This window comes from Takifugu rubripes, chromosome 21, assembly GCF_901000725.2.
Source record: "Takifugu rubripes chromosome 21, fTakRub1.2, whole genome shotgun sequence".
NCBI classification, from domain to species: domain Eukaryota; kingdom Metazoa; phylum Chordata; class Actinopteri; order Tetraodontiformes; family Tetraodontidae; genus Takifugu; species Takifugu rubripes.
The window spans coordinates 13433022-13459456 of NC_042305.1; the positions used below are offsets into that span (position 1 = coordinate 13433022).

The following is a 26435-nucleotide window of genomic DNA, read 5'->3' on the forward strand; positions in this document are numbered from 1 at the left end:
AAAGGGGAGAAAAGGAGAGAGTCAGTGGACACTTGCGTGATCATGCATACCTCTGTGCTTTTGATGCAAAGCCAGAAAGAGAAACATGGTCACTGTTCGTACTGGACGGGGGATCTCCAGCGCGGGCAGACGGGCGGCGCAGAATGGACGGTTTCCTCACCGCCTCCTGAGCCACAAGCTGGTTTCCTGCATCTGCAGCACAACAGAAACAACTGCAATGATTGCGCCTTTTATGCCCTCCGGGTTTATGCTGCCACCAAGCTCATTGAATCAGAATGAACAGCATTTTTAAAAAAGCATTTCATTCTCTGTCCATGTGCAATAAGCCCAGATTCCTGCAGTAAAGGCGCTGCCAAGGAGGGAAATGTCACACTCAAATCACAACATGAACGAAAAGACAAGGACAAGCCTTCAGTTTGGTGATTGTTGGTGAGTGCGGACTTTAGTTCTTACACTGTCAAACCTAGTGAGTGATAAGGAACGCTCCAGACAATCCCAGCGTTTGTCAGGTCACGCGGTTTCTTTGCGGAGTGTAGAATCACAAAGCTTGGAAAAAAGAGGCCTCGTAAAGTCAGACAATAGCGTTTATCCGCGGGCGGAACGGGTCGTTTCAGCTCACATTCTGTCCCGACTACATTTTATGAAGTGTGGGAGTTTTGAATGGGCAGACTTTAGTCTGAATGCTGCTCTCATTTGTCTGGCCTGGTCGGCCTCTGTTCAGCCCAGGTGCTCCTCTTAAAAAAAAAAAAAAGGAAAAGAAAGAACAGTGACATGCAGCCACACTCAACACCACGTTCCTCCCTTAGAGGAAGCCACAGAATCGCACCTGCAGCTCTACAGCATCCTTCACACCAGTACTGAACAGCACATGTCAGGATCCATCAGAACCCGGAGAGCAAAACCAAGAGGTTCTCGTCTTAAAGGAACATAAACACTCGGGAACTTAAGACGGGAAAGCATAACATTGTTCGCGACGACCCTAAGGAAGAGCGGAAAGGCCACAGAACACACGATTTAGGGTAAATTGAGAGCGCCGCCATAATCCCTGCACCACAAAGCTCGCTGCTCATTACTCCACTGTCATGAGTTCTGGGTTTTTCTCCCAGGATTATGAGTGTAGACTGATTTGAAACATATAGGACCTGAAAATGAAATGTTATGGCATGTGCTGGAGGCTGCAGAAAGCAATCCCACAATTCCATATTAATAGAAACATCTCGCCGACACCAGGAGGAGGCATGGTGTGGTCTGCTCCTCAACCACAGGAGAAGTGTGTGTGTCGGTGTACACGCAGGAGATATTTTTTCTGGAGCTCAGCTCATGTACGTGGCTGCATTTGCTTACAAAAAGGGGCTCTGGACTGGACACCGAGCCGTCAAACCCTAACCACAACTCCCCTCCCTCTGGAGGGATGATCTTAGTAGCACCAGGATCTCCTCACCCACACGCCTCATGCAGGACTTCGGTGGCTCAGATGTGATCCGTCTCTCGCCTGGCCAACAATAACATCATCGTGGTTAATGAACGTGGGGATGTGGCTCACGGGATAATTGCCCCGCTGGGGGGAACGTGAAGGGAACATGTGAATGTGTTTGACCTGCTGCCCCCATTTTGCACTGGGCCACAATCAGCGGCTGAGTCAAAGGTCTTCGTTAGAGTGAGACCCCCCAGAGAGGCCATCCGGACATCAACTGTCTGTTATTCCAACACACACACACACACACACCCACACACACACACACCCACACCCACACACACACACACACACACCCACACACACACACACACACACACACACACACGGTTTACAAATACGTATACAAATGTGTTGAATGAGTTCTTGAGTTATGGGCAGAGAATGAAATGAACCTGCCAGTAAAGGTGTCAGGACATGGAGCTTTATTCAAAAAACTAATCAGATTTTGTCAAACAACCACTTTCAGACAGAATTGATCTAAATTAAAGTTTGTCCTGGAGCTCTGCCAAGAGAAGCTTTGCAGCTTTGGCAGGATTTCAGTGCCTGCAGCTGAGGGCTAAGGTTAGACAGACCGGTCAAGATGTTTGCCAGAATCTGAAAGATTGGGCCTGCAAAGCCACACACTCAGAACCCCCGGGCCTCAGAAAACCTGACAGGACTTTTTCCTCCACTCCTTTGTTTGAAGGTAACGCGAGCACGAGCCTGTCAAATTAAAGGACGACGTTACAACATCGGGGAGATGAAATAATGGACATTTGTCTGGGTGGGTTTCATTGGGAATCTCGTCAAAATTAGAGTTCCAGAACCAGCCAGGACAAACTGCAGCCCAAATCGAGTTATGATTAATGACTCAGCCTAATCTGGACTTTCATGCTAATGTTGGATTGGTGTTATGGGGAAAACGCACTTGTTGACAGACCCGGGATCTTTTTTTGTTGACAGATTTGGGATTTACGAAGAGGATAAAATGTCAAATTAAATAGCGCGGTAACAGACACTGTGTCAACATCAGGTACGTCCAAGCCAAGACTTCACTGAGCTGAAAAAGAGTTTATTTAATTCCGATCCATAATATCACTTTCTGTTTTTACAGCTATATTCCAGCCCTGTTATTGTTGGACTTATAAACCACTACTTAGAGCTTTACCAGTGTGACCAGAATGAGCAGCATGGCACAGGATTGCAGCTGCAGCTCAAACTCCACAAATTCATTTGGGCTTCACTGAGCGTCAGGCCGTCAACCCCTCAACCCTTTGTTCTGTGTTCTGCACCTCGCAGACGGCCTAACCTGGAGAGGTCTGCGAATGTGGGAGTCAGTCTGTCAGCGGGGGAGTAAATGATGACATGTTGGAAGGCCGACGTGTCGGACAACAAAGACACGGCTCGCCTGCCTTCCCTCGCCCCGGCCGCGTTATCTCACAGCGTGGAGCTTCTCTGACGAGGAGCAGCCGGGGTGAACACAAACATCAAAACATACACACAGATGTGAGCGGCGGCGCGCAGACGGTGCAGCCTGCCTGGTCCTGATCCATCTCTGTCTGCTCAATTAGCTGAGCTCAGCGCCGCAGCGTAATTAGTGAGCGGGCGCTGACAGGCAACCAGGGCAGGCATTTGTCTCTGTCTGAGCGTTGCAGACGGAAAAAGAACAAATGATCTCGACCTCTGAGCGTATGTTCGCTGACTGAATGCTTTCTTTGTCTAGTTTTGAATGTTTGAGAGATAAATTCTTCAGGAGAGATCCTTCCTATTTTCCTCTGTATGCACGTTTTTAATGCCCAGACGCGGATGGTTGCTCAGATCAACTACAGGCTCAGATTAGGCATATTTGCATGAAATCTAATGTATGTAAAAAGGCCTTTTGTCTGAAGCTTAGCCACGCATTTTTCTGAGCAGCAGAACAGATCAAACGTGGTGGCGTTGAATCAGACGGTGGGGGTGGAAATGGGCAACAAAGCGGCTTGCAGTAGGCAGAAGGTAGCTGAGAACTGGCGCCCCGTGTTGGAACTGCCAGCTGGATCCACAGAAAAAGAATTAGCTGAGCCATCAGCTGACGCGGGCTATCTGTGGGATCAGCTGATGCGGCGGGGGCTGAGAGCCGAGCAGAGCCAATTTGATGGCCTGCCTAAGCTCAATTTGTTGTCTATCTGAATGAGAATTACCGCACTGTGGTGGCACGCGGAGGTCTTTCCAGAGTAGGAGAGAAGTCTGTCAAAGGTATAAAGATCAACGAATAACTTCACCTCCCACACAGCCGACAGTGGAGCGAAAACCTGCATTTGAGACCCAGTGTTTGCATTCCCAGGGTCTCAGGTCTCTTTTATTGGGTGACGGGCTTTAACACACTTCATCATCCCCCCCACATCTCCCCGTTTCAGGGTGGGTCGGCTCACACACCAGCCGCGCTCAGCTGCGGACGCAGGTGAGAAGGGAAATGTGGCTTCCCTTTTCACAGCTAATCACATCATTGATCCCAGAGAGAGGGGCGAGCTGAACGAGGCCGACTCCTCCTTTCGCCTCCACGAGGAGGCAGCTGAGCGACATCTGCTCGGCTTCATAAGTACAGGTGAGACGTTGCAGAGACCTGCTGCAAATGAAACCCCGATCCAGCCTCGGGGGGCCCTGAGGCCAGAGCAGGAGGGGGTCAGAGGGGGGTCTCACCTCATACAAACACCCATCACACCTCATCAGGCAGTACAGACACTTGAGCCATGTAAACAACGGCCACGCCACCTGAGCCTCGCCCTCCCCACAGCCAGACCTCCTTCAGTCACAACAGGAGGGAGTTCACCTCACTACCACAATATGTTTGATTTACATGGATGAATATATAATTACTTCATGGTACAGTGTTTTTCCTAAAACCTAAACCCAGACACACACACCTGTATTAATTCCTGGTTCTGACTCTCACATCAGTCCTTTCAATCCAGATGTGCTCTCAAACACACGGTCTCTAATTTCTCACAGGAAGGGGGAGGGTCTCCCGCCCCTGTCCCACCTAACGGTCCCAGACGGAGGCATCCTTCCCCACACCTTCCCTCTCACTCTCTCCGCATGTCTTTCTCACTCTCTTCATTTTCCAGCACGTGATGGGGTCCGCATCTGCGTTTGCCCCCTCCCCTCCACAGCGGGCGGCGTGTGATTACAGGGCGGCGCGGAGCTGTATGGCCTGACTGGTGGGCTGACTGTGGTCTGCTGACACAGGTGTTTGTGTGGCCAAAAGACATGCGCTCCCATTGGCAAACGGGGGCCAGGAGACAAGCCTGACTGGGCACCGACAGCTGTGGGGTGGTCCCCTCAGCACAGGATGCAGCGCTCACCTTCCATGACCTCCTGTCAACCTCTTCCCATCGCACTTCCTACATGTCCAGAGGTTTTTACTGCTTTACTGCTTTACACACAATTGTCTACACACGGATTTGTTCCGGACTGCCGAGAACACCTTTAGGGCACCCACAGATACAAATTACAGGGGAATTGCCTTTTGTTCCGTAATCGCTGCTGCCTCTCTGATGAGTGAGCAGAGCTGAGCTGCCTCCGCTGTTTGTTAACCACTTGTTTTGTGCGTGAAGCTGTGGTGGCTTTTATTCCTGTCATAAAGCGGCCGGCAGAGGGAACACGCAGCCACTCAATGTGTCTGAATTTCCCCAGTTGAGGCAGTTTGTCTTCAAAGCCACAAAACTGGAGGACAATCTGGTGTTTGTAGGAATTTGAGAGCTATAAAAAAAACCATGACAAAGAATTAAATCAATCTTTAAAGGATTGAAATGGCTTCTGTCAAAAGAAAAACAAACAAAATGCCAAATTTGAGCATTTTTCTCTGCGGAATCAGCAAAAACTATTCTGCGGTTGTGTGTAAAGTGGGTTTTGAGGTAGTGTGTGGTCGGGACGATGCAATTGCACTTGCCAGCCATTAAATATTTCCTGCACTTGCAAGCTGCAGATGTCTAATAAAAGCCTGTGGCAGAGGTTGACATCTCAGCTTCACTTTTATTAAGGGAGACACAATAACACAGAAGCCTGGTAAAGCCCTGCTCCTCCCTCCTGAACGTGCCTGACACGAATGAAAGCTGCTTTGTAAATGTTTCCCTGGCATCTCTCCTAGGCAGTGACCTTGGTTTGCTTGTTGTCTGAAGATGTGTGGCTTTTTCGACCCTTCTTGTTGCCTCCAGAGTTGCAGGCTGGGACGTAAAGGGAGGGCAGGGAGGAGTTTGTCTTGTCTGAAGCCTGTATAAAATACTGCCTTAACATTATAGTAACTCCTGAAGCTGAAGCAGAATCCCACACAGCTAAAACAACCAGTTCATTACACACCTTCCTGTTTGGGTGAGACAACCCAAAAATAGCAAGACGTTTTTTTTAGATTCCCTTTGGAGCCGTTCAAGTGTGCAGTTCTCATTCTGACGGTGGGTCTGTTTAATTTTTACAGCAGATGCTGCCAAACTGTTTTTTTTTTTAAAAAAAACATTAACAGTAAACCTCTCTTGATGTGGCACAACAATGAAAATGATGGGGGGGAAAATAGAAACTGTAATAGCAAACTATAGTTTACACTTTGCTTCTAAAAGAATACGACTCTGACCTTGTTTGTGACCACAGGGAGGCTGAAAACTGCTCCACAAACCACACACACCAGTGAGTTGACACACACTCCCGCTGTTTAGCCCTGACTGGGGGAGGAACGTCCAACACACGTCTCCGAAGCTTCAGCGCTCACACTCGTCAACATGCAAGTCCAGCGATATTATGAGAATTAAGGTATTTATTCACCGACACTTTCCCTCGAGTGTCCAAGAGCCAAAACAATCCTGCTCCATCTGACAAGCCGGCAGCGAGAGTCATGACAACCAAACACTGAAATGAGAACAACAAAAGACGGTGACTGCGGCCGCCCGTCCAGAGCCAGACTGCAGCCATTTAATCCCCTTTAGGAAGATATTCCAGACCATAAACCTGTCTGGTTCTGCAGCGCTACAGCATAAATGACCCCAGAGCAGCAGCGGCTGTAGTAACAGGCCAGTCAGACCCTTCTTAACAACCTCTCCGTTCACCTCCTCTCCTTCAGCGCTGTCCGTTTCATCCACCATAACAAATCATTTCATTTTTTCCCCGCAGCGTCCTTTGGGACGTCTCACAGGACTAAATAATCTCCATTTTGCCCTCATATGTTTGGATCGTCTTACTGGAGAGCCAGAGGGGGAAACATGTTGGGAGGGACATACGGTTATAAATGATGCAGAAAAGTCAGCGGAAACATGCAACGACTCTGCTGACGTTTTCCTCCTCGCCATCATGTGTGCACGTGTCAAGTTAAAGAAGTTTATTTTCATTTGTAACTGCTGTCCTGTGTGAAATGATGGAATCTGAAACGGCCTCACAATCCCAGTGGGGTTATATGAAATCACTTATTATTATCCTTTAATTTTAAAGAAAACAGAAAACAAATCAAAGTTCAAATGTCCAGAGTGGGAGATTAAATATAATATAAAGACAGACGTGCTTTTAAGTGCAGAGAACAACTTCATCATGTCATCATGGCATCTATCTACAGGAACAAATCTGTTGAAGGTTTAGTTCTTTGGTTTGTGATTTTGGAGGAGCAACTGTAGGTTTTGGTACGTTACAACCAAGTTTGAAACCTCCTTTTTAAGATGTTGTAAATTTTTGACACAACACTTGTAAATTCAAAAGAAAATTGAGGCAAAAACGTAATTTACAGCCATCCCTCCTCAAAGTCCAAATACTGAAGATGACCTTGTGATTCCAGGCCAAAACAAGTATTTAGTTGTTGCTGGGTGTAACTGAAACACCATCATTTTTTCCTCTTAAATTTGTATTATTATTTAAAAACAAAGGATTAAATGTTTTCTAATAAATTTGTGAGGTTTTATTCTTGGGAAATTTGTGATATTAATCTTGAATAATCCCAGTGTTTAAAATGCACCACACCCGGAGTGAGGAGGGAGTCGTAAACTGAATTAAATTAGTAAAAATATGAAATCAGTGAGTGAGAACAAGAACAAAAAACACAACAGAGCTCACCTCCTACTTTAAACTGACGTTACTTCCACCATCCACTTGAGGCTGGAGTTGATGATCTATAGTACAGTAAGTAAAAACCCACATTTGTTGACCGAGACTGAGCTCGCAGAACGGAGGGGTCACCATAAATAAAGAGGAGCTAAAAACTGAGCACAAGTCCATATTTAATGCTCCGTCACCACAGTATATTCACATATGGTGGAAGCGTCAACCTGATGGCAGAAGGCCAGGGTCAACATCTTCCCCCCCAGACGTGTGGCGCAGGATGGATGAGTCTGCTTCAACACACGTGCATTCGCAGCGAACATCGCTCTGGGTTTGCGTGCACCTGTTAAAACACGACGACGCACGAACGTGATACCGGTCCCACCGCCACACATCATTCACCTGACGGCACTGGATCCCAGTGCACTGGCAGACGGCGTCTCCCCTGACGACGCTCATCGCAGCGCTGCAGAACAAGATCAGGAACAGGCGCCGCTTGAGATTCCAGCTCAGGGTTTTGTCCTTCGGGGATTGTCAGAGAAAATATCTAGAAAAAAAAGAATCACTCTGCTGCCGATTCCTGCGTTCCAGATGTTTATGTTTCATGGTCCAGACTGACAAATGAGCAAACAGCTATTTCATTAAACTGGGATTAATCGCAGATGCAGGTTTGAGTTTCGGTTGCTAATTAAATGCATTTGACTGAGCTGGGTCTCAATAATCTCATAACAGCCATATTTTAACATACTTTGCCGTAACTAACAAAGCATGTAATGTTTATTTACATGTGCTTTGGGACATTTTGGTCATTATGTGCGTTTCGATTCGCACACAATGGAAATAACAATGAGCTTCAGGTTCGCAGAGAAATTCCATCTTAATATACAAAGATTTTAAACACAGTTTTTCCTGGATGACTTTGCAGGTTGGGTTCTATTTTACTGGCTCTCTCTGACACACAGATGGAAATGAGGCAAAATATAGAGTAAATAAAAGCCACAAGGAGAGGAGCTGCCCACCTTCAGGCCGCACTGATCTCGAGTGACAAACGCTGCTGAGTGGCATTCAAACCCGACATAACTGGGCTCCCTGGACATACTAGCAAAACCCCCTTGAAGTGAAAGATGAATTGGGTTAACCTGCTGTATGTGGGCCTCCTGTATCGCATGTGCACTGCAAGCCCCCGTGTATCTGCTCACATGGAGTGGGTGGAGTAAATGGCTGTGTGAAGCTGAGCTCCTCTCAGTCTAATCCCCAGGTGAATGGTCTGCTGTGTGCCAGGCATTCCTCTGGGTCTTTCTAAGGCTTTTTGTGGATTAGAGCCCACTTACTTCCAGGGGCCGCGGGGTGGGATCAGAACTGATTGAGTGTTTTTTTTTAAGGGGGCGATAACGTGCGGAACGGTGAGCCTCTCCTCAGGTGGAGTGACATAGAGAACAGGACACTCCAGCGGAGAGGTGGTATGGAGGCACACACTTGGACTTCATTACCCAGCTCTTTACCCAAACCTCAACCATTCCAACTAACCTTTCCCTTATCCTAACCTGAACCCAATTGTAACCTCAACCTTAAACCATGTTGAAACCCTCAAACAGCCCTTTGATACTGTGAGGACCAGCCAAAATGTCCTAATTTCCCATTAATGTCCTCACTTTTTTAGTGAAATGTGGCATGGGTCAAAGCTGATGTGATTCATTAGCACACACCAGTTCCTTGCTGGATCATGACAGGACTGAAGAAATGATAGATTTAGCAGGGTTTTACTCGAACCACCACCGAAACTGTGGACATAAAATAAAGAGAATCCTTTTGGGTAAAAGTGAAGCCCGATCTGGACCTCTCGGGCTTTTCTAAAGGCTTAAAAGTGGCAAAACTGACATCCAGCAAGAAAGACGAGACAAACCAAACAGACGCATCAACCTCAGAACCCATCCATTCATCTGACCTCTGCAGAGAAAACAGCAGCTTTTTCTGTAATCCATGAAAAACAACAAACAAGAAGAGGAAGTCTTTGGAATGACCAAACCAGCACAGAGCAACACCAGTACACAGAGACGTCGGGCAGCTCAGAGACGGCCTATTGCCGAAGCCTAAACAGCAGGATTATTACAGTGACTCTCTGCGTACACTAAAAATAAAGTCATTTTCTCCACAGATATACCGGCAGTGAGTGAGGAAAGACACAGCACAGTCAGCTGTCCAGGCACTAATTACAGGAATGTCAAAGGCTAATCCATGCAGAGCCAGTTTATCTGCAGCATCGCAATCCTGGCGACAAACACTCCCTCACATGTTTTGGAATCATCGCAGGGAACAAACAAAGCGACCTTGACAAGATTTCAGCGCCTCGCAGATAAGCGTAATCACGACAGGCGTGGACTGGCAAACAAATCGCCGGTGATTGTGCGCGCGGTGCTCAGATGTCGACTTCAGGCTCCAAACTTTCTTATCTGACGTGGGGCTATTAGTCACGATGGCTCTCCGTTTACTTCTGGAGGGATCTTTAACCCACTGAGCACCAAAGTCGGTTCAGTGGTAGTTAAACATCCCGGCCCTTCTCGCGTCTGCTCCCTTTTACGTGGGGAAGTAAAATGAGCCACTGAGCTCAGCAAAGGTGTGTTTGTGTTTTGCATGATGGGAGCCAAGTATGTGAACGTGTTCCTACAAACTGATGATAAGGGGACGAGAGGGAGATCAGAGCACTGCAGGTGACAAGAGCAGATACCCACGAGTGATAACACACACACACACACACACACACACACACACACACACACACACACACACACACAAATATCTATATGACCACATATGTTGATGGGGTTTTTAGTGGGTGACACCACTGGTGCTATCAACAAGACAGAGAGGATGGAGGATGTCTCTCACACACACACAAAGTTTTGTCTGTGTGCGAGTGTGTGGAGAGAGGGACATAGAGAGACAGAGAGGGAGAGACAGAGAGAGACAGAGAGAGAGACAGAGACAGACAGAGAGAGAGGAAATAGACTTTTTTCTAAAGTCATGTATTTATTAGCAACAGGATCAGAGTTTTGCAATGATCATCTTATGGCTCAGGCCCACCTGTGTGTGTGTGTGTGTGTGTGTGTGTGTATGTGGGGGGGGGGCTACTGACTAATTCACATGAGGAAAGCACTCCGTGATGCTTCCTTTCAGCTCAAGCTCTGCTTTGTATCTCCTCTTCAGGCATGGATGCCGCTACCTGGTAGAGGGCTTTAAGGGTCAAAGGGACAAAACGTTTACAAGTTCCCAGCAGCTCGGTTTCCTGTTGCAGCTCATTCAGAGAGAAACCCGGTGAAATGAAATAAAACAGGACCAAAGGTGCTTTCATTCATGTTGTTTCCGCCCTCTTCGATCAGGGAAACCTTCCTGTCTTTGCAGCAGAATGAGGGTCTTATCATTGAAAAGAACTTTGGGACAACATGCCCACACACATTAAAGTGTGGATCAAAGCAAATGTGCAGACAGAGGAGGGGGAGTGGAAACCGATAACAGGATCAGAGGAGCGAGGAAACGCCCCAAACTCAAAAAGGCCACAACGCTGCAGCTGAATGTAGCAACTATCCAAATGACACATGGAGTGTGTAGATCCATCGACCACCGTCTTCAATTAGCCAATAAACAACTGATGTCATCGTCGTTTCAGGTCAACGCGGGGCCACCACCCAGCGGGGGCTCTGGCGGGGGCTGCCGAGGTGGAGGCTGTTCTTATCTCGGCAACACATTACAACGGTTCTCCTTCAGACTCCTCCCGGCTGGCATGCACAAAGTTTTTCATCAAGACACTTGCCAGCACTCCCTCGCACCACCACGGTGTGAGAAAATGCTGCTGGAGGAAAAGGAGGAAAAAAATCAACTCCAAAGTGGACACCAACGTGTACAGTGCACAGCAGTGAGCAATTATGACTCATTTAGAAAGATCCACAGCCCCGTGGGGCTCTGGCAGCGCCACGGTTTATCACGTCACATTTTCACAATGTTCGCGAGTCCGACTGACAAACTTTACCATCGTCACGAAAAAGGCCAACATTGCATCATTGCCTTTGTTTAATTAAGCACAGGAACCACAGGAATATGTTTGCAATCAGAGGTACTTCAGAAGATATGATGACTCCAAACAAGGATGCACACAGAAGATTTAAAAGGCCTTTCAGATGGCATAAAAATAAATATATTACAGCTACTCTGGGATTTGGACAAGGATGATATAGTTCAGCCACCTTTCACATGAATTTAGCTATAACTTATGTGAACTCGTCCTCTTTGGATTTTGGATCTAATGACAAGCCACAAATCATGAATGATGGTCGTTACAGCACAAAAAGAGAAGCAATTTAGAGGTGGGTGGTGATATTTAGACAGTTAATGTGGTGAAGAAAAAGTTTCTTTATCAAATTCCAGAAGGAGAGTCTTGAGGGACAAAGTCACACTTTGAAACTTATGGTCTATTGGGCCTTTGGGGCCTTTGAAGTGTAAATCACAGACAAGAGAGACTTGTAACTAGCCCCTCCACCCCCCCACCCCCCCCACCCCACACACACACACACACACACGCGCGCGTGCACACCCGCAATCATGCACAAAGTTGCTATTGTGTAATTCATCAGAGTGGTCTTGCTCTTCGCACTCATGGGCTTCCAGTTCCAGAGATTAACACTCGTCTGTCAGAGAGCAGAGACACACATACGGACATGAAACATCTGGCTGTGTGTGTGTGTGTGTGTGTGTGTGTGTGTGTGTTCCTATTATTGGTTGCTGTTATCTGGCAGCATGACTCTGCAGCAGACCCGGGGGTCTTGGCTGAGGTGGACCTGATATTTCCAAACATTTTGTGCTGCAGTAAACATGGATGAATGTTCCTCGCTGTCGACCTCAGAGCGCTGATGTATATCAAACTCTAGCAGCCGTTACACCCCCCACACACACACACACGCGCGTGCTGTAATCCACTGACGTGCTGCATTAATAATTGACCTGAAATCACAATGTCTGGTTGAAGAAAAGTGAAATTAACAGGTCAGTGGCAGAAAAATCTATTCCGACCACAGACGTGGGAGCGATCCGACAGTTCCAGCAGATACCAAAGATGACTGATTCGGGGATGTTGAAGCATTCAGTGATGTCATATTTGCTCTGCTCTCAACTCCCAACTCCCCAGAAGATCTTCAACAGTTGTGAAAATGTCTGACACAGACGCTTTGTTATGGCCTTTAAGCGTCTGTTTATATGGTGACAGATGCGCAGCACCTACAGCAGAACGCCGCGATAGTGTTTACATCTTTATAAAAGCTTCAGAATTAGACGTAAGGTCAGTGAGCAGCGAGATGGCTAAACTAAAAGACGCAGCACAAACGGGAACTGAAATGAATTTATAGCGCTGCACTCCCATCTCAGCACTTGAGAGGGAGAGAGGCGAGAAGTGTTGAGACTTTTCATAACTCGCACATGAGATCAAACCGTGGAGATCTTAGAGCTTATTTCATTGTGACAGAGTTCCCCGATGATTACTGTGTGAGTCATGCAGATGAAACTGCTGCGTCTCCCAAAGCTTTGTGACCTTAGGCCCTTTTCCCCGTTTACACGAGTCACACAGGACAGGGAAACGTTTGCAGAATCTTCTCAGCGGAAGGGCTGAGACACGTTTTACAGTAACAAAGACACATCTGTCCTGTGTCGAGGAGCAGACGCGTACGCCGATGAAAGCCCCTTTATACCCGCAGGTGCCACAGTTCTGAGGACCGGCGGAGGGAGACCGGCGGGAGGCAGCGGGGCTGTGGTGAGGCAGGTGGCTTTAATGCTGCAGGCTGAGCGCTGTGCACGCAGAGCACAATCAGGCTCGGACTCGTCTCAGTTTTCATGCTTTCTTGGACCGGCTGTGTCCAGCTCTGCTCCAGGTACATTGCAGGGGTTGAAAACAGCGTTCGTACCTGCGGCTCTGTTAATAACAGCCACAAAACAGTTGTTTTACATCTTCCTATACAGCCCGGACTATAAGGGGGCCACTGACACATTTGGAGAAAGTGACGGCACAGACAAACATAAACTTTCCATCAAAACACCGAGCTTAAGGAACCTCTCTGGGGGCTTTTCTTATTTTGGAAAATGGAAGAGAATTTATTTAGCCCATGGCAGGAACCGGGTTTTCTGAAACGGCTCCTTATTCTGCGGCCAACGAGCAAATTCTCCGCCAATCAACTGTACCACATTATACCATTGCCTTTCAACAGCTCTAACTCAGCTTTCCCTCGAACAGCATTAGCGGGAGAAGGGAGCGGAGTCGGGAGTGCTGTCGATAGCCATCTGCAGCCGCCGGAACGCCTCCCAGACTGAGCAGACCGACGGCTGCTGACAGAAGCAGACTCACTTGACGAAAAAAAAAAAAAAAAACTAAAATGCTGGAGCTAATTCAGCTGCACTTTTTGGAGCAGGTTTGAAAGGGAGGCAGCTCGGCTAAAGTTTCTGCACTGTCAGGTGCAGCCAGGGGAAAGGAATTCCTGCTTGGCAAAAAAAAGAGCTGCTCTGTTTGATGAAGGATCCCAACCAGCGTTTGTAATTCAACTACTGCCCTGCCCTCCCCAGTCTACAGACCGGGGGAGTACGTTACGCCTTCATCACCATTATACTGTACATCCATTAGTCTGAAACGAGAGTATATTAAACCCATTTCCAACTCTGGTTTCTAAATTAGTGTCCGCACTGGTTCAAAAGAGTGGCTCACAAGCAACACGGCAAACGGATTACAACACAGCGTTAGCTCAGTTTAGGATTTACACACTTCAGCATGACCAGCGTGTCACATCCTGTCCTGAAGTGTTTAAGAAATCTAAGACGGACATCGAATGATATGCTGACACGGGGCTGCCACAAAAGGATTAAATGCCATTATTCTGCAGGAAGTAGAGGAACAGCACCCTGCGATTCTCGTTCGACCCTCCGGAGTTCAGACGACGATGCATTCACACCCAGAGTCTGGTGACGTATGCAGTGAGGGCCAGATGGAGCAGACAGACACCACAAAGGCTCAAACTGTAAAGATCAGCTATATTACCAGATGATAAATAATCCAAAAGTACATTGTGGTTATGGCACGGAAAGAAAAGAAGATGCTGCCTGGGATTATTGGTTCAGTCTGTTTTCTTTTTTTTTTTTTTAAATCTAAAACATGAACAGGCCTTTCCCATTTAGAAGAAACCCCCTCTGTTTCCCTTTGTCTCCCTGCTCTGTGTATCTTTCCTTTGCCTGGCGTGAAAGAACAATTCCATTCTCCTTCAAAAGTCAGCCGGTGGTAACGGCAGCGGAGAACGGGGATGTGTTTCTCTCACCGCTTCCTGTACCTGGCAGCGCTGGGAGAAACGTGTCCCGTTGGAAACCTGCCCGCTCCATTCATGTTTTGCACACTTATCACGGGAATAGTCGCCCCCCCCGGCCACTGAGTGAGTGAGCAATGATCAGACACCAACGGTAGGTTGTATTCTGCGCTTCATCCTGGGTCCAGAAGACATCTGGCCTGCAGATTTACTAACTCTGCAACATCGGGAGCCTCTGCAATCGGCTCCATTCATGCAGCAAACGGAGAATAATCCATTCGGCCTTTTGCAACTAGGCTACAGTGATGGAGAAGGTCCATTTTCGAAAGAAAAAACTAGTAAAAAAAAAAGATTTATCAAATAATTAGTCACATTTGCACCACTTTAAAGGAGCAAAAAAATACACAGGCAAAATTCAGCCCCATGTTTGAACACACTGAGCAACTTAACACTCCATTTTCCTGAGTCCTGTAAAATTAGAAGCACATGTCAGTGGATGGATGATTGTATTGAGGGAACCTTACAGTCTTGGGCCTGAGCACATTTCCGTGTTAGTTATCCGCACGAGACCTTAAGAAAGGTTTTATTTATTGCACTTCATTAAGGTGCTGCAGAGAAGACGAGGAGCCTGTGCACATGTGTTATGGCTGCCACTGTTGTTTCGGGCCTTGGTCACATTATTTCAAATGTTTCTGGTCAATTAAAGGTTAAAAGTGTCAGTGTTGTTTTATTTTTTAATATGATTTGTTGATATTCTGAGTGTTTTGTCGTGATATATGACTTTTACATAATTCCAAACTAACAGACAGAGAAGCAGAACCAGTTTATAAAGTTGTACATTTGGTTGTTTTGATGACTGTCAGCCTTCGTGGCTCCACAAAGCCGAGGTCTCCAGGGGCCGCGTACGGGTGGGATGGAGCCCTTTAAGAAGACAGCGAGGACGGCGGCCAACTGAAATACAAGTGCCATGACATCATCTTCTGTCCCTCAGTCAATGACAGCAGCAGACCAAGCAGAGCGAGCTCAGACTCTGGCACAGTAGCAATTCCTGATTTATTCCCCTGTCAGTTTCTCTGTCATCTAGCACACATGCAACCGATAGACCTTGTGTGTGTGTGTGCGTGCACATAAACAGAGAGTTAGAGCGAGTATATGTCCGGTCACTGCATAAAGTTCACGGACGACGGCAGCTTGGTGGGCCGCGCCTGTGAGACGGAGTCGTCTGAGGGGAGCAGGTTTGGTCTGAGCGCCTCCACTCACCTGTGCACACAAACCCGATACGCAGCAGCAGCAGGTGTCTGCGACGCCTCGAGCGCGCGCCCGTGTGGAAAATGTGCTCGTCCGCTCCGAGCTCGGCGTGAATGAGCCGTTAACACCTGAGAACTGACGACAAATTCCTAGTTTGTGTAATACTGTGTATTACATGTACAATGGCAATAAACCTTCTTCTGATTCTGATTCTGATTCTGAGAAAGCAGCGATGCACAGACGCCCACTCTGGACTGTATTTATGGGCCCCGTCGAGAAGGGTGGTTGGGAGGAGAGGGAGGAAGGCGGCGGCGGGGGGGGGGGGGACTGGGTCATGCACAGCTCAGCTCTGGCTGTGGCCGGGGTCCAACCAAAACACCGGGGCTGTTAAAGCCCCCTTGGATGAGTCCCAGGGGGCAGTGAGCGGACAGAATGCAGGCCTGGGTTTAAAGGTTCAGGGGTACGTCCTGTTGTTAATGAGATCAACCCGCTGGGCCTCCGAGGGCCCGACGATGACCCATCAGCCGCACAAGAAATGCCGCCGCGTCTGTCTACATCAAAAAAGCAGCCCGGGACCACTGAAGCGGACCACGCATCCCGGACAGGCGCTGCTCATCACCGAGACCCTGCGACCATCCCGACAAGGCGCCTGCAGCCGAGTGGTGATGGTGCGTCTCTCACCTCCGCTCCAGAACTAATCCCGACCATCGGCGCCACGCCCCCTCGCCCCTGCCGAGCGCCACATCACCCACATGAGAAAATGGAAATATGTGCAAAGACTCCTGAGGTCATGATGTTTGGGGACTGAGAAACGGGGGTCTGCGCTGCACAGCCATAAATGATGTCACCGCAGCACGCCATGGTTAGATCTGTGTCATGTGGTTCAGTAAACATGGGCCGGAGGGGCGGCGCCACCATGTGAGCCACAACATTCGAGCCTCTCTTATGTGGCAAGTTTATGAACTTATAATAACTGTGAGAAAGCAGCAGCGAGATCTTCAGACTACTACAAACCACAGAGCCATGCTGTAAAATTAAAGAATAGCTACTAAATAATTAAATGAATAAAAGATTTTTGGCTGTAAAAGATACAGCAGTAAGAAAAACAAATCAATTTTAGTGGATTAATATAGGAAAGGATAGAAAGAACAACGTACTGATTTAAGTACAAATTTAGAACATTTTAGAAGATAAAGTTGCTTAAAATGAGATTGGTGTAATTCAATTGCTAGTCAAAACAGATCTTCTGCCTAAATAAACAGTAAAGAAGGTTTAAAGGTTCCATCTTTATCTTCTTTCATGTTAAAACCATCAGCAGTTTCTTAGCCAGCAACATCTGGGCTCCTAAAGGTGAGCGGGTGTTTTTCTGGGTCACGCGTCAGTCAGTCGACTGGTTCCCTTCAGAGTCGCTGCTGCTGCTGCACAGGGAATAAAAAGAAGGATTTTTTCGGCGAGTGTGTCTATTTTTATCCCGCCTTGGTTGACTCGCTCCACTTTATATCTGTCAGGCGGCATCAAAAACTGTTTTCATCGCTGCTCCCGGGGGGAAAGTCTTAAAATATAAATAAAGCATTAAGTGGAAGCGCTGACATAAAAGTGAACTTAGAATTAAGGATAACTGGAGAGTTAAATTAATAAATAGCAACGTGCTCTAGACACCACACCATGAAGCTAAAAAAAAGTGTGAAACCAGCTGCGGTTTTTCCTGAGTCTATCAAAGAAATAAAAGTGACACTATAATACATCAAATCTATAATCACACCTCCAATAATTCCACATTCTCACATTACAGGTCAAACAGCGCCGGTGACGGCGAATTAATATCCCCCGCTGTGGCTGAGCTCTCTGTGGGTTTGTGTGGAACGTTTTATAATAATTTCATCATGTCCTCACTGTTAGTCCAGTTTAAATGCCCCAACAGTCCAATTGAGCGCAATTATGGAAATGTTCATAAACCTGTAAAACACACACACAAAGGAAAGGATAAAGAAATGATACGTCAACAGCAGAAAAGCCTCTCCATCTGTTACCATCTCCCGCGTTGGGGGGAGTCTGGCCGACATTTTCGGCAGCGTTGTTTGTAAATTAACGACCATTATAACAATCCTCCAGGGTGGAGCGCTTTGGGCTGAAATGGTTGGACGCTCCCATGTTTAATCTCATCTGGGGCCCCGGCCCAGTTTACCTTCACCTCAGCTGCTTCCAATTTGGGTTCAGCACTTGTACAGCGCCGAGCATTTACATAAGCATGAACATGGGCCGCCACGGCCTCCTTCTGCTGCCGGCTGCAGCTCCACTTCCTGCAAGCGCGCGATTATGCGTCTGCAGCTATTTTCGGGAAGGAAAAAGCAAATGCAGCTTCTCAAGCCTGGCTTCCAGCGACCGAACGCACCTGCCGATGCACGCAGAGGGCGGCGGGAGGAACGCAGCGAGAACAAAGCCGAGGTGACGGAGGGTTTGGCCTGACTCTGCTAGTGTTGACCTGCGTGGTCTGTGAGGAGCTGGAGCGCTCCGGGGTCCCCACTCAGCCCCTTCCACTCTGGCCACGGGCTGGCTGCTGCAATTAAAGCAGCTAATCACACCGAACAGCTGCATCCTTTACTGTACAAATCCTCCACACCTTGCTCTCCGTCCCGCCCACACAGCCAGACGCCCTGGCAGTCAGACACGCGCACGCATTGAAGTCGGTGCGCTCTCGCTCCTCCTTCCCTAACGGCAATCTGGAACCGACTGATGTGACGGCTTTAGCGTGGGGGCCCGTGATAAGCCACGCTGAGCTGTGAAAACACAGATTACATTTCTGCGGCTTATTACAGACAAACGCGCCTCTGCCTCACAGCCCTCGCCGTAACTGCAACCCAAAAACCGCAGCCTCCGCTTGGCTGAGAGATACCGCTTGATTGGGGGCCCCGCGGCAGAGCTTTGACAGCCCTGGTAATTCACGTCTGCATTCCCCCCACATGTTTTGCCTGCACAGTGGCCCCCCTCCTGTGATAAGCTGCAGCATATTTCTTTGAAAGCACAGACCTCTGGAAGTTAAATCAAGTCCGAGCTATCAGCTGCACTCCATTAGCGTCCTCGTCACACTCCGAGGACTCTATTAAAATGAGCAGATACACACAAAACCAACTGAATACCAGGAATTAGGCCGGTTCCCATGACTGCTGACTGGACCTCTTGATTCCTGTTCTGTCTGCCGTTGCAGCCTGCATGGCTGCCACCTCTAGAACTAAGCCTCCGTTTATCACGCATCTTACTTTATTACATTTCCTGTCATTTTCATATTTAGGTTTTGTGTCTCATATCTTAAATGAAGAAAAAAAAATAGAGCAAAACAAAAACAAACAAAACATGGGTACACTGAATCAGCTTCTGGCAAACTACGAAAGTGCCTCCATCTGCGAATACTTTGTCTAGTTCTCTTGCTTTAATTAGAGATAACGGAGGTCCACATGTACAAGTAAGGCGCATCTCCGGAATCTTAGAGAACATCCATTCGGTTGCAGTTGTTACACCACTGGCCTTGGTGGCTGCAGCGATGCGACGACCCCACATTTCTGAGTGCTCTGCTGCTCTGGGTTGTAAAAAAACGGGAAACCAAACATGATTTTGCGCGATCTTAAACTGAAACAGAGACATTATCGGCTTGTTGATTAAAGAACAGTAGATAGAGGCAGGCAAAAGGGCCAGAACTAGGGGACACGACGGGGAAAAATACCTTGTCTCCATTTGAAGTAAAACTAGCTAGATGAGTGGTTCTTCAAACACTTTCTCTGAACTATTGCGTCTTAAGACGGAGGTAAACAAGCCCTCTTCCCGGCATGGACGTGACAGGGATGCAGACTGACCTTTGGGACTCAGACGCAGCTGCAGGGGTAAGTTTGGGTTAGAAAATAAGTGGATCATACACATTTTCCAGTCTGTGAAAAGCAGACAATAAAGGGAAATGCTAAAGAAATGGGATTAGCCTGTTACCAACATCAAAATTAACATTTCCATGTCCAAGAGACTAAAACCTGCAGTTTTTCCTAATTCTTAACATCACAGAGAAACTTAACGTACTTAAGCACAAGTCAAATGAGTGCTAAAGAGGTGTATGGAAATCCACCAAGAAATGTGTAGAGATTAGTGAACCCAGCCACACGCAGGTATTAAGAGGACAGATTTAAAAGTTGCACCCGCTGAACTGTGAGCGCAGCTTAAACTCTCACTCAGAGGCACCGCGGCATCAAATTTAAGCACAACCCGGCCTCCGACTTTAACCGTGTTGCTCGCTTTCATTTCTCCTGGGGCAGATATTAGAGGAGTATCAGGTTCTGTGCTGGCGAGAGGTTCCGCTCACGTGGCAGAACCACAACAAGGCGCCAGCGGACCTGGACAGCATCGTTGATGCCACAGAGGGAACCCCCCCCCGTGAAAGGGGACCTGTCACTTCTACTCAGCGCCGCCTGTGATCCGAGCCACCCAAAACGACGCTTAGATAAGTGGCTAATCCCGGCATCCCCGCTGGCTCGGCAGCCCCCCCCGCCACCATGGCAACCGGAGGGGAATCTCCTCCAGCAACAGCTTAATTGGATAATTTCCTCCCTGCTTTGATAGTGCGTCAAGTCTGGGACGTCTGAATGTCAGTGTTGCTTTTCGATTTTGAAAGTGGGGAAGGTCTAAAACAAGCTGAATGTTTAGGTTTGCTGTGTGTGTGTGTGAGAGCGGGAGGAAGGGAGAGGGAGGCGTGAATAGCTGCAGCAGGCCAAAGGACCCCGAGAGGGCTCTTATTTCACCTGGGAGGGGGGGGGCATTATAGAGAAAAACAGCCTGTAGTTAGAACACCACAAAAAAGTGACAGAGCGAGCCGCCGTTAACTACCATCAACCACCGTCACTTTGTGCCACAATGGGACACAATTGTCACACCCAGGCGAGTTCTGGTCCCTGTATAAACAGACACTCCACCCTTCTCCCCAGACTGGAGGGCCGCGGTGGGCCGGTGCCAGGGGAAGTCATTATACACTCGGTGTGTGAGCGCGTGCGTGCGTGCGTGCGTGCGTGCGTGTGGTGGTCAGCTACTGCGGCTGAAAAATGTACAACAGCAGTGCTTCCATGGCACTTGGAGAGGGATGAGGACCAGTTTTCCAGCTGGACCGTCAGCCGTTACCTCGCACAGTATAAGGTGACCACAAAGAAAACGTTAAAACGGCTTCATAAATAATAATAAAGAAAAGCTTTAACAGTGGAGGTACGGCGTCTGACTCACTCTGAAGAGGCTGGAGGATTTTATTTCAGGCAGAACGGCTCTTATATAAGCCTGAGGGAAACGGGCCCCGTTTGAAAAGCTGCAGAGGCTACACACCGAACCCTCGTGGACTCACCTTCCTCACAGGCAGCACCGCTGTATCCTGGACAGCACTTCCACTCCAGAGATGTCACAGTCCGGTAAACCACTTTATAGGAGGGCCTGACGACGGTCTTGTAGCTGAAAAGCACGCACAGCTTGAATTTTACAGGAATTATTATTATTATTACAATCTTTGGTCTCAGCTTTAGAGCTGCACAGCCCTCCTCACCTGCCTCCAGAGCAGCCCTGCGGCCAGCGGCACGACTGGTAGACCCGCTGCAGGACCGTCCCGTTCTGGACCTGACAGGTCACCGTCTTGGTGATGGTATGTGGACACCAGTTCCTGAGGGAGGGAACGCAACGGATGAAAAAAATGCCATTTTTGAACACATTTAGAGAGGTAATTAGCCAAGCAGTCATGTTTGTTCCTCCCCTCCCCCATGCTCATTTTAAAACCACTTGGTGTTGACACGGTTTTAATTAGATTTTTTTTGTGTGTGTGTGTGTGTGTGTGGGGGGGGGGGGGGTGCAGTGGACTGCATTTACACACGTGGTCACTTGTGTTACCTGAGTGTGGTTGACCTGTGCGTCCAGGGTGTTGGATTTCAGCACAGGTATATTCTTATTGTTAAACATGATGGCTCCATAAATTGGTGACATAAAAGCTGTCGCTTCAAAGGAGACGCTTTGTTCTACAAAGACGGAGGATTTTAAAGCTCAAGTCAAATGGAGAAACCGGTGAAATCTTCCCTTGGCTGCAGAAGGACAAAGGAGAGCTCAGACTGGAGCACCAGGCTGCACGTTGTGTGTTCTGCTGCCAACATGGTTGTAATAAATGGAGAAGAATTGCCGGAGTTATGGGATGGGGGGGTTGTTATTTCCCACCAATGTCTGTTTGTCAATATGTGAAACCATATGTTTGTGTGTAAGAGGGGGCTTACACAAAGGAAACTGCCGTAGGCGTAGGACACGGAGCAGCCCAGGTTCCATTAACCATCCCCACATGTTGTGGCGGCTGCACTCGGTTCTCCTTTTCTTTTCATGAATTAAGGTCTTTTTTCACCATTTCCAGGACACTTGTCAGACATATTCCAGGGTATCGACTGTCTCTGTTATTTTAAATTCAATCTCCGCGTCTCAATCAGCTGTGAGGCCACAAAAACGAGCGCGGATGCTTTCCCTAGTCTGGAAACATTGCTCTAATCACTGGGGGGGGGGGGTTCAGACATTGAAGGAGCTGTGGTCAGGTAGAAGCAGGGGCGCCGACCCCAACTCCTCCCCACCACTAATCTTAGAGATAAACATCTGCATGTCCCAGGCAAAGAGGAGGTTTCTCCTGAGAACAGCAAAGATTGACACCAGGGGGTGAGCTGGGGGTGGTTTTATGCCCCCCCCCCCCCCCCTGCTCTTTTAGTATTGCATTCATGTGATCACACAGAGGAGATGCCGACTAGAGTTAATTAAACAAAAGTGCAGTTTAGGATTTCCCAAAGGGCCTGAAACCCCAGGACACTGGCAGGTGGACCTACAGAATGGAGGCGTCTCTCCTCAGCTTCGGTTTGGCTAAAACGTCAGAATCAGCATCTTTCTCTGACCGGAGGTGCCGTCTTGTTGGGAAGGCTGAAACCGACCGGCACAGAGCGGGCCCGGAGAGCGGGGACTCTCAGCACGCCGAGCCAAAAACTAAATAAATCATCACACGTCTCTCTGGCAGTCGCGCAGCCAGCAGAGATAGAAATCTGTGACTTTGACAGAGGAATCGCAGCTTCGCTCCAGCTGCTCCTCAATAGATCAAATGCAAAGACAGTGAAACAATGACGGTGGAGCCCCGGACGTCTGCGAGCACTCACGGAAACCTCACGAACTTGTCAGAAAAGCTTAGAGGCTGTATTCTTGTTGACATGAGTGCCCAGTGTGACCTTCGTGATTTATGATCACATGAGCAAACTAAAGGAAAGCTCTCTGTGGAGTGCGTGCCTCTGCAGATAATGCTCACACACACACACACGGGTTTGTGCTGCTATCTTTGTGGGGTCTCAACAGTGTATTTATCTATACAGCCTGACCCAAACTAAAATGACACCATCTTTGACTTCAAACCATGCGCGATGTTTTACAGACGTCTGTGACAAAATGGTGAAACATTCCAGACAGCTGGTGTTCCTTCTGTAACAGACTGAGGAACAAGATAGCAGCTAATGGGCCGACGAGATGGTCGTGGGGGGAAAACACAATGCACAATAGGAGGAGGAGGCCTCCGTACACACACACACACACACACACACACACACACACACACACAGTAGCCGTCAATGTAACATAGCTACAAATCTCAGAATTTGTCAAGATCTTCATCTGTGGGAAGAAAATTTGGAGTGGAGAGGAGAGGGTCAGGTTACAAGGGTCACTTCCGATGGGAAAGAAAGGCAATTATGAAGTGCCTGTTGTTCCCATGAGATAATGTAGAGGCAGAAGATAAATGTGGTGCCAGAAAATATGACAAAGAGATGAAGAGTGTCCGGTTGTGATCAATGAAGCCAGAGAAGTATTTCTGGTGTCCCGCTCCAGAATTCGGAGAAATAATAAAATCAAATCCCAGAAGCAGGTATTTAGTGTGAAGGCAAGCTCTAAAGGGTAAAAACAGGGGGGGAGGGGGGGGGGCTACCACAGTGCAACTTCACTGTGTGTTCCCACGTGCAGAAGACAGTCGTGACCATCAAAGCACCGGCGCGAGGCCACGCAGGTCAGATGTAAAGGGGCTCTCTTCACAGCGGCCACCAAGGAACAAGGAAAACTCATCTGTCTCCGTCTGTTTTGAGCTTTCAGGTCTGAACACCTGCAGGCTCTGAGCGCATCAGCGGGCGCGGATGTGTGGACTCTTTCAAACAGGCGTCCCACTCTTAAATCACAGTTGTGGCTCCACGCAGGCCTCCTCAGCAGCTCTGAATGATCCATCATTTAACGCTGCAGGCTGGTCACCAGACAGTAACCCGGGCGACGGGCGGTTGACGAGAATCACTTTTGTGGCGGGACTTAAAAAAAATAACCATTTTGATTACCAGCGGTGACCATTAATGACAGCTATATCTGCATCCATGTACATTACCTCAAGTTCTTTAATATTTAAAGCCGTTGTGCTTATAGGAACATGGTGTTCACCCTGATGGAATTTCTGTCATCCTTTTTTCCCACGCTTAAAGAAAATGTGGTTGTGGTTACGACGGCCGAGAATGAGGAGGGGGCGCACGGCTTCCGGACTGCTCGTCAGCTCACGACAGGCCATCTGAGGGAGGACAGTCGGCGAGACGAGTAGCATAGACGCGGCGACCTCCGCGGTCTGTTGCTTTATCGGCCCCTGGTCACCAAATGACTCAAGAGTCGATAATCCCCTGTGGCTTGAGTAATCTCCGTGTGGGAAAACTATCTTACAGCGTCTTCTTGAGAGAAATGTCCTGAATCCTGATACGGTTTTCTCTTCTGGATGCTGCCATGGTCCTGACATTCACCCCGGCTGTGTCCACAGCCCCTGAAACTGCCATGTTCCTGCTGCAGGTGGGTGATTTGGAGCGACGTCAGTGTCCCCTCAAACCCGCTGACCCCGGCCTCCCTCCGTCCGTCTGGCCCGCCACTTAGAACCAGCAGCAACACTGACTCATCCCCTCTTCCTTGAAGAACCTCGCTCGCAGCGGAGTCCCAGCTGCTCATGTTTGGTAAACATGTCCGTAAATTCTGCTTTTGGGGGAGCCGAGTGACAGCGCGAGCCAGCGGAGCGAGGCTAGGCCGGCTAAAAGGCCACCGAGACTCACCAGCAGAAGAAAAGGCCGGATCAGAGGGATCATGTCTCAACCTCTGGCCACATACACCCAAAACATATAAATATTTGTAAGATGAGATAGGTCCTCTCATCATTAGCGTTAGTATTAGCGTGTCTCTTAGATAAACACTGGCTTGGAGGGAATCTGAGTTGCTCAGTAGTCTTGTTGGGTGTTTAGTCTATTGTCAATTCTTCAGACTAAACTCAGTCAATACAGACATGTCATCCCCATTCTCTTAGTGACCTCTCCTCTCCCAAATAAGACCTCTCGGCATCCTTTAGAGGATGCTACCACATGTGAAAGAAGCTTCAAACTGACTAGTCTGAGGGCTAAAGATGGGTCCAAGTTGCAGGCGCACACTGCACGCAGCCCCGAGTTGGAGAGAAGCTGGGCGAGCTCTGGCAACATGTGCACGTCAATGGAGCCGCGTGTGCTGCCAGCACAGGAAAAAGGAAACCAACTGTCAGGAAGACAATAGAACCCGGTCGATGAATGGAGGAGGCGTAGGCGAGACACCAAATGTAGGACGGATGGTTTCTAAATAATTGGTCCGTACAAGACAGGACTCATCACAATCACGCGCTGGAATAAAAGTGAAAGTGTTGCTTACTTTCTCTGGTAAACGGGGGAGTGAGAGGCTGCTGCCTGCTCTCTGTTCAGATGCGGCCCGGCCGAGTAGGCTTTGTAAAGTCCCGTCTTCCAGGTCCCGTCGGCACAGTTGGTCAGCCAGAGTAGCAGCGCAGCCCGGAGCAAACTTTTCCTGCAAAGCGCAGACACGCTCTCCCGTTGGCGCGGCCCCATTTCCGTGGCATAAACAGCCAGCGAAGCTTGAATGAGCCCAACTTTCCCCGGTTTAGGAGGCGCACCGGGGTACAAGGACGCAGGTCGGGACGGCGGGGGCCCTGGATGTGTCAAACGGCAGCGGGTCCGCTGAACAGGACGCGCATCCTATCCAAAGGCGCAAATACGCACTAGGAAAAAAAAAACGATGCAGACGCTCGTCTTTCTGTAAAATAGTCGTAAAAAGCTCAAGTGCTCTATAGGAAAACAGCCCCTCGTAAACTCCTCGTTACCCGCAACAGACACATTCACAAACCTGTAAAAAGAAAGTGTGTCGTTACGTGTCTTTTGTGCCTCTTTCCCCCGGCTGAGCTCCGTCTGTCTGCGCGCACATCGAGCAGAGTCTTTACTGCGGCGGGCATGAAACCACTT

The 26435-nt window shown here is 48.4% G+C and overlaps 1 protein-coding gene across 7 annotated transcripts in view; it reads right to left on the bottom strand.

Moving 5' to 3' along the window:
- The window catches only part of emid1 (EMI domain containing 1), a 37089-nt gene that overhangs the window by 10414 nt on the left and 240 nt on the right, over positions 1 to 26435 (bottom strand). For 6 of the 7 annotated variants that reach the window (XR_003886517.1, XR_003886518.1, XM_029829003.1 and 3 more), the window contains exons 1-4: positions 25834 to 26435; positions 21638 to 21751; positions 21443 to 21546; positions 103 to 192 (exon numbers count right to left, since the gene is read on the bottom strand). The exon at positions 25834 to 26435 is cut by the window's right edge. Coding sequence is in view for 5 of the 7 variants with exons in the window: in XM_029829003.1 (XP_029684863.1) it covers positions 103 to 192; positions 21443 to 21546; positions 21638 to 21751; positions 25834 to 26024 (499 nt within the window). In the remaining 2 variants the exon portion in view is untranslated. The remainder of the gene's footprint in view (positions 1 to 102; positions 193 to 21442; positions 21547 to 21637; positions 21752 to 25833) is intronic. The other variant, XM_029829000.1, reaches the window with a different exon arrangement.